The sequence below is a fragment of the Mus caroli genome, unplaced genomic scaffold (genome assembly GCF_978045245.1).
Source record: "Mus caroli unplaced genomic scaffold, Mus_caroli_1 scaffold_2, whole genome shotgun sequence".
Classification (NCBI taxonomy): Eukaryota; Metazoa; Chordata; class Mammalia; order Rodentia; family Muridae; genus Mus; species Mus caroli.
The window spans coordinates 47,005,628-47,018,978 of NW_028227257.1; the positions used below are offsets into that span (position 1 = coordinate 47,005,628).

Consider the following 13,351-nt stretch of genomic DNA (forward strand, 5'->3'; position numbering starts at 1 on the left):
GGTCTTCTACACCTCCCTCTCACCTATCCCTCCCTCCCTGATCAACCAGTGGTGTCCAGTTTCTACCACCAGGGCCAGGACCCAGACCTCCTGGCCGCTTCTCAAGCAGAGAGCTCTGAGCCGACTTCCCTTAACCTGGCTCAGGCAGAGGAATTCTTCTAACAAGGTCTCAGTCAGCCTAGACTGAAACACTTATCTTTGAGACACTGCATAAAGAGGACATCAAAGGAAACCACCAGGGACTAGTAATCTCATCAGACCAGTTTGCAAGGTTCCTGGGACTTCTCAGAGATGCCCAAGATAAGCGCTGACAGGGGGGAAAACTGGAGGCTCTGGTCCCAGGGTCTATATACAAAGAACTGGGGAGAATAGCCCAGCATGCTCTCAGTCTTCCTGGTGGGCCTGGGATGACTGGAATCACCTAGAAGGGAGAATAAGATTCCTGAGCAGTGAGCGTGCTGCTTTACTGAGTACCAGCTCTTCCTTCTGGCTTTTCTCAAGCTTGGGAGAAGTTTAGCAAGGAAAGAGGATGGGAGGAGTGGGGGTGGGACTGGAGCTGGGAATGCTAGGTCTATGGAAAGAGAGGCCTGAGGCGAGAGGGAGGAAGGGGGATAGAAAACAACAGAAGTCTTGGTGGGGAAGGAGGGGCTTCGGGGCAGGAGTGTCTCAAGCTCCTCCTGGATGGAGCTGGAGGAGGGGCAGCCGGGAACCTGGCTTCTTCCCTCTGACATTCAGAGCTGACCCGGGAAGTCACTGGTTCCTACAGTATTCCAAAGACTGAGGACCTAAAGGGGCTCCACATCCCACTGGGACAGCTGCCAGGTAAGTATGGCAAAATACAGGATACATTAGCACCTGGCTCCAATTCCCAGCAATGGTTCTCATCACTTTAACTCCCTACTAAGAGGGGAGCCTTGCCCTAGGAGCCTTAATGGTGGCTCACTGTTCATATCAGCGTTCAGCAGGGAGCCAGGGTGGGAATCTGCAGTAATGTGGGCTATCAGACAGTGACTTCCTGCCCTGCACAGCTAACAGGGCTGGGCAATCAATCCCTCCTGCAAAGGGCTGACACCCAGTGCTGGCTTCTGTTAGAACCTATCTGGGACCAGGATCCCAAATCTTGCGGGTGTCTAGGGCTCCTGTCTTCTTCTGAAGGCAACCCTGAGCTTCTCTTAAGAAAGAGACACCAGAAGTGGCAGGGCCCTTGTATTATGAAAAATTAGCCAGGTGAGTGTTTCTAGGTACAACTAAATCTTCCTTTAGTCCATGTTTTTAATCTCAGCAGAGGTTTAATCTGGATGTGTTCACGGTTAGAACGAAGCTGCTTAACCTGGGGTGGAGGAAGGGGGGGGGGGCTACAGAGGAACAGAAAACAACCTTCTCTCAAAAACTCAGAGAAGGAGCACGCGGAAGCATGAGGGCGGGGGTCCTGGAAGAGTCAGATCAGGCTTGGAAAAGACAGGGAAGACTCCTGCTGGAAAAGCAAGGACAAGCAGGTGTGTGATGGATCTTGCACCAGAGATGAGGAAACCGCTGGTCTCCACCTGCTCACTGACAAAAACGAAGTGGGGGTGGGGACAAGGGTGAGGGTGGGGATGAGGGTGGGGGTTGCTTCCTCCCCGGATACGGACACACACACACACACACACACACACACACACACACACTACAGGAACTTTGTGTGTCTTTCGTTCGGGGCTTCCTCTGACATCATGGGCCCTCGGTAGTCTTTTCCTAGAGTCTTGACATGTGGTGGACGCTGATGCTGCAGCTGCTGCAGCTCCTGCTACAACTGCTGATGGCGCAGAGCCAGAGCCTGGAGAGGCCCTCCCAGGACCCGATCCCCCTCTTCCGACTCACTCAGCAGGGAGACTGGGACAGCCTGGACCGCCACCCCACCGACTCTCCCTGTGTGGGACTCCCCGCCGCGGGAGTCACCACCCTGAACCTGGCGAACCGCAGCCTGGAGAGCCTGCCCAGCTGCCTGCCGCGTACGCTGCGCAGCCTCGACGGCAGCCACAACCTGCTGCGCGCCCTTAGCGAGCCTGTGCTCGGCCTCCTGCCCGAGCTGCGCGTACTCACGCTGCACCACAACCGCATCTCCGTGCTACACTGGGGCCGTGACACGCCGGCCGGGCTGCGTGAGCTCGACCTCAGCCACAACCTGCTGACCGAGCTGCCGCCCTGCGCGGGGCCGTCGGGGAGCAGCCTGCGCTCGCTTGTGCTGGCCGGGAACCCACTGCGAGCGCTGCGGCCACGGACCTTCGCATGCTTCCCAGCGCTGCGGCTTCTCAACCTCTCCTGCAGCGAGCTGGGCGACATCGCCCAGGAGGCATTCGCGGGGGTGATCGGTGGGCCCCTGGCGGCGCTGGAGCTCTTGGATCTGAGCAGCACGTGCCTAGAAAGAGGTGAGTACCATGTGAGGGCTACACATGTGCCTCTGGGGAGGATGGAGGTTAGGGTTGCGTTCTTCCAGAGGTGGCCCCAGAAACCAGCTGCGTGTGCCCAAGTGCCCCACAATCACAGAACTGCTGATAATCTCCAGATTATATATGAGGAAACTAAGGCAGAGAATGGTGGCGTGAGTTTACCAAAGTCTCAAAGGTCTAGCGTGCCTAATGTCCCCAGATCCAAGCCCAAGCATTCCACAGGCAGATCTCAACATCTTAGCCACTGCGTTCTGACTAGATGAACGCTATGGAATGACGAGATGAAGTTATCATTGTGGCCCTTGACAGGCGAACTTAGCCTCAAGCATGCTGAGGAATTCATTGATTCCACCGTCCCACCGCCCTCATTGTTTCTTTGGATGTTGGATCCTTTCAACCGAATGTAGGAGGGAGATGTCTTTGATTCAAGAGCACGATTTTATTGGTCTTTAAAGATACTTCATGTGTCTGTAACTACTGTTCATCACAGCCGTGAGAGGAAGAGTGGCAGGGGGCTAGAAAGAATGAGAAATTCAGAAAAGGGGATGTTCTCCATATATTGGGAAATTACAAAAATTGAGTTCCTGGCCCCTCCTCCAACCCTGTGCCCTCTTGTCCTTTCTTATGTTCCTCGAAAGCTCTCAGCTCTTGGGAGGCATTAGAACTAAGTCTGGCTACTTTGCAAGTGGAGTTTAACCAGAGGCTGTGACAGCAGCAGGCTTGGAGATAATGTCCTGGGTACAGACTCACACCTGCTGTGAGTTGTAGCTGCGAGTTGTCCATTGCTTCTTTGTAATCTTAGCCAACCTGGACTGTAAGAAGGATTAGGTAGAGCTGAGAAAGAGCCTTTCCAGCTGCCCTACTAGTGACCCCACCCCCAACCCCATCACTCACTTCTTTATTGCTGGTTCTGGTCCCCTGGGCCACTTATTTCCTTATTGCTGGTTCTGGTCCTCTGGGTCATTCATTTCTTTATTGCTGGTTCTGGTGCCCTGGGGTTTTGTTCCTTGCTGTAATGGATAATTTCCTTTGACTTTAGTTGAGTCTGGGTGGATCAGAAACCTGCCAAAGCTCAAGTCCCTCTACCTGAGAAAGATGCCCAGGCTGAAGACACTGGAGGGAGACATTTTCAAGATGACTCCCAACCTGCGGCAGCTGGATTGTGGAGAATCTCCAGCACTTACTTCTGTTCACACAGAGATCTTTCAACACACACCCAATCTACAAGTCCTTCAGTTCCAGAAGTAAGTGAACCTAAGCCCAGCTTTTATTACTGGACTGATTTTGCCCATTAAACTATATTGAATTTTTATGACATACTAATCCTTACTGTTTCTGCCACTGCTCTTCCAAATCCTCTTGGGTTTCTGTTCTCCCTCATCTTTCTCGTAGTATCTTATGAAGGTCTCAGACAGTCTCCACAGCCATAATTAGCAAGGAGGAGCCAAGGACACCAGGGCTCTCCACTGGAACCCCATGATGCCTTTTCAGTCCATCCCAGGGTATGAGTAGGGTTGGGATGGAAGACGAGGGGTAGGAAGGCTTAGCATGCAGTAGGACCTGGAGTTGCTCCTTTTATTCTAGTAGCAGGCACTGGCTTGGCTTCTCAGAGTAGTAGGACACTGAGGAAGACCCCAGGCCACCTCCTGTCAGTGGGGCCTACATCTGGGACTTGCCATTTGATGTAGACACATCCTTTTTCTTCCTTGTGTTTTGGTAGGGATGGGAATTAGAGGAGCTTCCAACCCACGGTCCAGCCTTGTCTCCCCTCTTTGAGTTTACAGGTGGGTGATAGGCTAGTAAACCCCATCTCTCAGTCTTCCCTTGTCTTGCACAGGGTATAGAACAATTAATTCTCTTTGGGATCTGGGTACTTCAGCCAGTCCCTTAATGCTCTCAGCCCTTATGGTTTCTGTTGAATCAAAGCCTAAACAGCTCTGTTTGAAATATCCAGTTATTTAACAGTCTGTTCTGAATCACTGACCTTTGTAAAGACACTGAACCTTAGTTCTGCTGCGAGGTTTTGTGTTCCCTGACCCACTTGTACCTAGCACTTTTCCTGGGTCAAAGGCCTACCTCTCAGAGTCCAGTGAGAGTAGCTCAGAGGCACTAAAGGGCTTCCCATATTGTGGATAAGGGTGGTGTCCTGGCTAGCAATCCCAGAGAAGCCTAGGAGTGAGTCTTCCTAGCTCTCCTTTGCTCAGTGTGGGTGCCAAAGATGGAACTATGTTTCCTTAAGAGGGAACAGTTGTCCTTCATCCAGGAACCAGCTACTGAGCACATGTGGGGAGAAGGAAGACACTTTGTGGTTCTTATTTCTTTGAGCTTGTTAAGAGTACAAAGATGCAAAGGAAAAGGAATCAAGCATTGGAAAATGATACAAAGTGAAACAGAAACATTACAGTGGTGCTCTCCCTGGGGCATTTTACATGGGAAAAGCAAATGGGAGCCCTTGAGTCAGTTTCTAGAGTATAGTGGTTGTGTGTAGAATCGATAAAGGTGGGACTAGAGTAGAGGCTTAGAAAGGGGCAAGCGCAAGGACCTGAGTTCTAATCTCCAGCACCGCAGACATGATGGTGCATATATGCAATGCCAGCATAGGGGGTACAGAGACAGGTAGACCCCTGGAATTGGCTGACCGGCCAGCCTCGGCTAAAGGCAAGTTTCAAGTGCAGTGCAGAAACCTTGCTTCAGAAAAATAAGTTGGAAAGTGATTGAGGAGAACATCCTGATGGCAACCTCTGACTTCCACACATACATTCCCACATGCACATCAACGTGCCTATCCCCCACCCAACCCCTGCCACACACACACACACACAGTGGAGGCGATGAGGATGATGGTGGTAGTAGTGATGGTGGTGGTGGTGACTGTATGATAATAATGGTAGTGGTGAAGCTGCTAGTGGTGGTGAAGATGGCAGTTACGACAGCAATGACAATATGGTTCTGACTTCCAAGATGTTATAAAGCAGGTGGTGGTAACGGTCCATCAGGCTGAGTAAGAGAGACTACGATAGAAAGGATGCCATAGCTCTTTGCAGCGCATGTTGCCCATGATGAATTACAACTGAATGTGAAGGGTAGGGAATTAAAATCTAAGAGAGTCAAGAAGCTCAGAGCAAGTGAGGAGCCCAGGTCAAATATTGTTAGACTCCAGGGAAGGAACAGGAGAGAGCCAGGAGTGGATCTGCCATTGCTGGGCGTGAGAAACTGTAAATATGCCGAGTGGAATTCTCCACCATTTCTGCAGGCATGGCTGCCTCGTTGTGATTGCTCATTATCACCTGTTAAAAGCCAGACAAAGCCAATAGGAAGCATCTGGAATTAGATCCCAGCCCACCCCAAAGCATACATAAGACCCTGTCCACAGGGAATAAAGGCTTGAGAACTTTCACCAAAGCTCTTCTGGGAGCATCTGTCATGTAAGCTGTAACACTCTAGGGAAGAGAGTTCTCTCCTGAAGCTTTCACTGCTCAAATCTCACCTCCTGACCTCCTAGCCAACTCCATGTACCATCCTGCCCAGCCAGAGCAATGGTGGCTGCAGAAGAGACCTGGCGGCTGGCCCAGATCTGAACTCCACCTCCCTGCTCACTCCACTCACCACTGCTGTGTAGCATCTCTCTGCTCCGGAGCCACAGGGGCTGCCTCTATCCAACTCCCCTCTCCCTTTCTGAGGGCACAACTCCTTGGCTACTCCAGCAGGGCTAGAGTCCCGAAAATCTCCACAGATAGCATCCGGTACACAGACCAGCATGTAACCTCCCAGGTGGTAAGAGGACCATGGAGAGAAGTCCACACCCAGTTGGGCTCTCTATTGATCATTGTCTTAGTTAGGGTTTCTATTGCTGCAAGGAAACACCATGACCAAAACAAGTTGGGGAGGAAAGGGTTTATTCAGCTTACACTTCCACATTGCTGTTCATCGCCAAAGGAAGTCAGGACAGGAACTCAAGCAGGGAAAGAACCTAGAAGCAAGAGTTGATGCCGAGGCCTTGGAGGGATGCTGCTGACTAGCTTGCTCAGCCTGCTTCCTTACAGAACCCAGAACCCAGGGATGGCACGGTCCACCATGGGTTGGGCCCTCCCCATTGATCACTGAGAAAATGATTTCCAGCTGGATCTCATGAAAGCATTTCCTCAACCGAGGCTCCTTCTCTCAAATGACTCTGGCTTGTGTCAAGTTGACCCACAAAACCAGCCAGTACAGTCTTGTAGCCCTACATGATCTGTCCCCGTGAGGCTGCCCAGACCACAGGAACCAAGCCACCCCAAGAATCATGTGAATGAAAAGAAGGCGTGCGTAAGCTTCCAAATTTAGGTGACATCCTCTATGTAACAAAGGCAACTCAGAAACTATTCCCTGGGTGAGCCTCTTGCAGATGACTTTTAACTGTCAGTTCTTTACATGTTCCTTTTAAAATACATTTAGCGGCTGGTGAGATGGCTCGGTGGGTAAGAGCACTGACTGCTCTCTCAAAGGTCATGAGTTCAAATCCCAGCAACCACACGGTGGCTCACAACCACCCGTAGTGAGATCTGGCGCCCTCTTCTGGTGTCTGAAGAAAGCTACAGTGTACTTATGTATAATAATAAATAAATCTTTAAAAAAATAATACATTTAAAGTCAGGTATGGTGGTGCATGGTACCCAGCAGAGGCAGATAGATCTTTGTGAGTTCAAGGTCAGCCTGGTCCATTACATAGCACCTTCAGATCAGCCAGGACTACGTATCTACCCTGTCTCAAGATAGATAGACAGATAAATAGATAGATTGATTGATTAACGTTGAGATGTGTATTTTAGAGCTCCAAAGGGAAGCTCATATCAGTTAGTCAATAGAAATGGCCGTGGTTTCAATCATTCTCAAAATGCTCAAGGATGCTGCTGCCATCTGTGATATCCTCTTTTGCTCTTCATGTTAAATGTCAATGCTGGCTGTGAGGCTAACAGTAACCAGGCTGGGCCCCTGACACCAGGCAGGGCTGCAGGGCTGCTGGGCTGCAGGGCTGCAGGGCTGCAGGGCACTTCGGCTGCAGAGCCAGTGGGTAGAGTGGCTTCCTGCTGACTCAGCTTTCCTCATAGTTTCCTGTGAGTGAGCTGACATTCCGGACTTGTTCAGCTGTGTCTTTCCTACAGTGCAAGGAAAAGCCTTGGCTGGTGTAGTCCAAGAGGCAATCAGAGTAACTGGTGTAACTCATAAGAGGCAGTCAGAGAAGATGAGGGAGTGAGAGTTAACTGGTACACGAATCAAGGCATTGTATAAGTACTGGCATTGTGCCATCAACTATGGCCCAACTCCACTGCTTTCTCATTTCTGACTACATCACATTTGCTAATATCCTGCTGGCCTAAGTATGTCACCCGTTTCCAGGGGCCTAGAAATACACACTAGCTTGTGATGTGGAGAGACGCAATCACACTGCAGAGGTGTGTGCTTACAGAGGAAAGAGGACCTGTGGCCATTTTTACGAATCGTCCACCATACTCAGCCATGGCAGACCCACTCTCCATCTTTCTTCTCCTCTTTCTTCCATGGAGTCCAACAGAATCTTTGTCTGGACTCGTTCTACTCTCTGGCTGTTGTGAACTGCCCTGGTACTGTTTGTATTTTGATGTTAATTCTGCTTCCTCAAGAGGGGCTGCCCCCAGGAGTGGATCAGGTACTCAGGTGATTTCATGTGAACCTTCCCCCCCATTTTTAATGGTCGAATAAAGGCTAAAGCCTGTGATTGGGCAGTAGAAGGGAAAGGTGGGGCTGGAAGTTTTAGAGAGGGGAGAGAGGAAGGAGGAGGGGGAGACGAGGAGACAGAGGAAGACAGACGAGGTGGAAAGAAGATGGAAAACAAAAACAAAACAAAAACAAGTGGCGGGAGAAGCAGCAAGTAACAAGGGCTCTCATAGCTGGGGAATAGAGTAGTATAGCAGTAGATCTACCCAATCGAGGCATGCAGCTTATGAATATTATAACAGGGTTGTGTGCTATCTGCATGGGCTTATTGGGGTTGGAGACCTATTACAACATCTGGCTCTCATGGGCTTATTGGGGGTGGAGACCTATTACAACATCTGGCTCTCATGGCTTGCCCAGTAGAGTTTCACTAAGAGTTTTGGATTAAGGGTGTGTATAGCTCACTGGTAACATGCTTACCTAGTATGTGTGAGGCTCTGGGTTCAATCCCCAGCACTGCTATATAACAATAGCATCTACTGTCTACTTTTTGTGCAGATATTTGTATTTACACACACATTCATCATCACAGACCCGTGAAAAAGCACTCGTCATGGAGATATTTTCTTTACTCGGATATGAAATAATAATGACAGAGTTTGGTTGGCAATATAGGAGGTCTAAGCTCAATTTAGGTTCTATTCAAACTTCTATCACTAACAGAATTGTTTTCTCCATAATACTGCTGTGTCTCTAGAAACATATTTTTTTTCTTTTTCTTTCTTTTTTTTTTTTTTTTTTTTTTTTTGGTTTTTTGAGACAGGGTTTCTCTGTGTAGCCCTGGCTGTCCTGGAACTCACTCTGTAGACTAGGCTGGCCTCGAACTTAGAAATCCGCCTGCCTCTGCCTCCCAAGTGCTGGGATTAAAGGCGTGTGCCACCACCACCTGGCTATTTTTTTCTTTTTTAAAAATCTAATTATTTGGGGGATAGAGAGATTGCTCAGTGATTACCAGCACTGGCTGCTCTTCCAGAGGTCCTGAGTTCAATTCTCAGCAACCACATGGTGGCTCACAACCATCTATAATTGGATCTACTGCCCTCTTCTGTCATGCAGGCATACATGCAAATGCAGCACTCACATACATAAAACACATAAATAAATATTTTTTAAAGATTTAATTATTTGTTTTTATGTCTGTGCACCACGGACATCAGAGGATGTGAGATCCTCTGGAGCTGGAGTTACAGATAGTTGTTAGCCACTATGTGGGTGCTGAGAACTGAGCCCAGTCCTCTAGAAAAGCAGCCAGAGCTCTTAACCACAGGGCCACCTCAGGGGAACATTGCGAACCTAAAAGCATGATTTAACTGACGTGTGTGTGTGTGTATGTGTCATTTCAGCTGCAACTTGAGTTCCTTTGGTCCTTGGACTGTGAATTCCTCCCAGATCTTGTCCGTCAGTCTCTTTGGCAACCCTCTCATTTGCAGCTGTGAACTAGCTTGGCTTCTCGTGGATGTCAACAAAACCGTCTTACACAGGTAACTCATTTACCAAGTAGATGGCTGTGAGGCAAGAATCAGCCTTCCAGAGCTGGAGCTGCCCCAGCTTGTGTCTTGTCCATCTGACCATACGAGCACTCACCCCAGTGTAGTCATGCTGGGGGGATGGAGGCTCTGCTTGGAATGCAGCTAGCCAGAAAGGGCAAAGAACATGGAGAAATGGACTTAGAAGCGTTTAAAAGGAACAGGCTGCCAGATGCTTACCATTTCCACTCTGTTCACTGGCCAGCAGTTTATGGGCAGGCCACACCTAACTGCAAAGGGGGCTGGGAAATGTAGTCTGCATGCCCTGTGGGCCAAACAAGAACAATTGTGCCATTTTTCCATTTTACAGACAAAGGAATAGAGCCCAAACAAGTGAAGCACTTGATATATTAACTCATGTAGCTGGTGGATGTTGCAGGCAGTATTCATCTCCATCTCCACCTATGCTCTTAATGACTAGGCCCTTTGACCACCCAAGAGGCAGCCTAGCTCTTGACCATTCAGCCTGAGGCCAGTATGCTTACGGAGCTTTCTCCTGGCAGGAAACCAATTCTAAAGGTATCTCTTGGCTTAGTAGAGCTTTTCTCTAAGATACACCAGGGGATCCATACCCAAGCAGGTGTGAGAAGATGGGTGCTAACAATCTAGGGATATCACCGATCGTGAGCACTCCTAGACCATCCCCACCAGCTAATTGCTCCATTTTGGTTTCAACCATCCTCAAAAGTCCAGCTGTGGCGTGGGGCTCCTCACTTCCATTCCCTACTTCATTTCCAATGGTTATCGCCAAACCCCTTAAGAGCCAGGGGCTAACCATGATGTTAAAAAAAGATGTTGAGAGCACAGGCTAAAGCCAGAAAGTCTGGCTCTGTCCCACTTCCTACTGTAGATATGGCTGTGCTCTGCCATTTGCTAGCTATGACATCTTGGGTAGTTAGCTCCTTCTTCCTATTTCCTTTTTTGCCCAGAAGGGATGACAGGACTTCCTTCAAAAGTTTCCTGGGCCAATAAAACGATGTTACTAGGCAATATCAGATAGAGATATGTTGGCAGAGGAGACACCCCACATTGAAGATTCAAAAGCTTGAAATCCAGGTATCTCCTAATGATTGGTTTCCCTTACAGGGCAGCTGATACCATGTGTGAGCCTGCTTTAGGATCCACGGGCCCCTTCTCAGGCCCTCTTTCCCTCTCCCACCTGTCTAATGTGTGCAGGTCAGACCAAAGCACCACCCTCCTGCCTTCAAACCCAGGCCGCTCCGATCATTCAGTTTTTGCACCACGGACACAGGGGCCTTCCATTGGACCGAGCACGGCCCTGTCTGCTCAGCCTGGAGGAAGTCAACAAAATATCACCAAAGTCCCTTCCCTCACCATGGCTTCCTCCACACAAGGATCATGGATGTATAAAGATACTTCAGAGGAAACTGCCCAGTCCACTAACTCTGACCTAGTATATAGTCCTTCCAGGGCTCTGCCTGGTGCTGCCAGTTCAGGGGCAAAGCAGACTGCCACACATATCCTTGAGCCTAATATTTCATCTGCCTCTACCCCATTAGTCAGCAAGTACCTTGAACCCTTGCCTACTTCACCAAATCCCAGGAGCTTACCTCAGACCAAGCAGAGGACACAAGCCATGCCCAGGGCTCTCCACACAGACCCTCCACAGGGTGAGATTCCAGTTTTGCTGTTAGATGATGACAGCGAGGAGGAGGAGACTCGGGACCAGGTGACAGCACCTCGCCAGGACGTCTCTTGTGAATACCACCCCTGCAAGCATCTGCAGACCCCATGCGCAGAGCTGCAGAGGCGCTTCAGATGCCGCTGCCCTGGTCTCAGTGGGGAGGATACCACTCCAGACCCTCCCACGCTGCAGGGGGTGTCAGAGGTGACTGACACATCAGTGCTCGTCCACTGGTGTGCCCCCAACTCAGTGGTGCTCTGGTATCAGATCCACTATGTGGCAGAAGGAGGATCTGGGAATCAGTCAGTAGTGGACATCTATGCTACTGCCAGACAGCACCCCCTGTACAAGCTGACACCAGGCACCACCTACCATGTGTGTGTACTGGCAGCTAACAGGGCTGGCCTGAGCCAGTCACAGACCTCAGGCTGGAGGAGGTCATGTGCCACTTTCACAACCAAGCCCAGCTCTGTGGTCATCTTCTGGGGACTGTGTACCGCCAGTGGCCTGTTACTGGTTAGCACCCTGGTGCTGTCTGTGTGTCTCTGGAGGCAGCGCTGGAAGCCACACAGGCAGTTCTACGACACACACTTGGTGGCCTTCAAAAACCCAGCCAGAGCTGAGGAAGTAACTCAGTGGTAGTGACTTCCTCGCCTGCACAAGGCCTTGGGTTTATCCCCAACATCCTAATCAGACACATTTGAGGCCTTGATTTTCCTTCCAGCAACCAGATTAAACAAACCAGCCTTGACCACCTGCAGAGGCTCCAGAACTTCAATTATCCCAGTGTCTCCCATTTGAAATACATCTGCATGCAGAAACATGCTGATGCCTAAGGACAACATGAGCTCCAAATTCCTTGAAGCCACCACGTCTCAGGCTCACACAGAACTACACTGTGTCCTCCTCTGTTGAAGGAATGAGTGTCACCCTTCCTCCTATAGTTGTTCTCACTATGCCTGTCTAACTAGCTCCTGTCACTCTGTGACATCCTTTACATTGGTCAGCACTCCGTATATCCCTCAATACCAAGTGAGATACTACACGAAGGAGATGGGATAACAGAGAGAAAGCAGTTGTAAGAAGAGACAACTCCTTTGGAAATGCCATCTCTAAGTTTCTTGCATGGACGTTCCCTTGTGGCCCGATTTTAGCACAATGAGTTCTGTTGGCCTTGAGCTGATAGCCAAGGTAAGAGCTATTGTTGGTTTCCTAAGGCCTTCTGGATCCTTACTTGTATTTCAGGGTGTGAAAAAACATGTATTTCCAGATTTACAGTTAAAATTGGCCTTCTGGTAACATTTGTGAGACACAGGCAAAGGCTATTTGCTCCCAAGGTTTTCTGTATTTCACCCATGTTGGTCTCAACTTAGATCCTTCTGCCCCTGTCTTTCCAAATGGTGGGATTATAAACATTTGGAGTGGAGGCAAAATTGAACTCACAACAGTGTTTATTTCTATTGTAAGGGAAAGTTGTTTGAATCCATCTCTCATCTTCAAAACAGGCTGCAGCACAAACACCATGCTGCAGACAGCAAGTATATCAAAGCTGAACCTGAATATGAATCACACTATACATTTCTAAGTGGGTATCCAAGCATGTTTTCAACATTCTAAACTGTATCCTTATTCTCATCAAATATATGCCCAGGAGAATTTGAAAGATCTCTCTAAATCCCACTTAAAAAGTTACAAAGGCAGTGGAGTGGGAGTGGGTGGGGGAGCATCCTCATAGAGGCAACAGGGAGCGGGGGAGAGGGCAGATATGGGATGGGGGTTTGTGGAAGGGGAACCAGGAGGAGGGATATCATTTGAGAAGTAAACGAATGGAATGATTAATAAAAAAATTAAAAAGTTACAAAGGCCAAAATGTGAATTAGTATTAAGTCCTAAGACATATAATTAAATGGCCTCAGTATTTCTAGCCTACTCTCAAGACTGAGTCTATTCTATGGAGACACTTAATAAATTTGCTAATTTGTATACATAAATGTATATTCTAATATTCTCATTTAAAT

General features: G+C 49.1%; 1 protein-coding gene across 1 annotated transcript; it reads left to right on the forward strand.

The window, feature by feature from the left end:
* The first annotated feature begins 743 nt into the window (after nt 1–743).
* Nucleotides 744–13,030, forward strand: Lrrn4 (leucine rich repeat neuronal 4). The gene is made up of 5 exons (XM_021156973.2): nt 744–822; nt 1,728–2,408; nt 3,469–3,673; nt 9,506–9,643; nt 10,775–13,030. Exons 2-5 carry the CDS (start codon nt 1,748–1,750, stop codon nt 11,973–11,975), a joined length of 2,205 nt encoding a protein of 734 aa, XP_021012632.1. The 5' UTR covers nt 744–822; nt 1,728–1,747; the 3' UTR covers nt 11,976–13,030.
* Nucleotides 13,031–13,351: the final 321 nt, after the last annotated feature.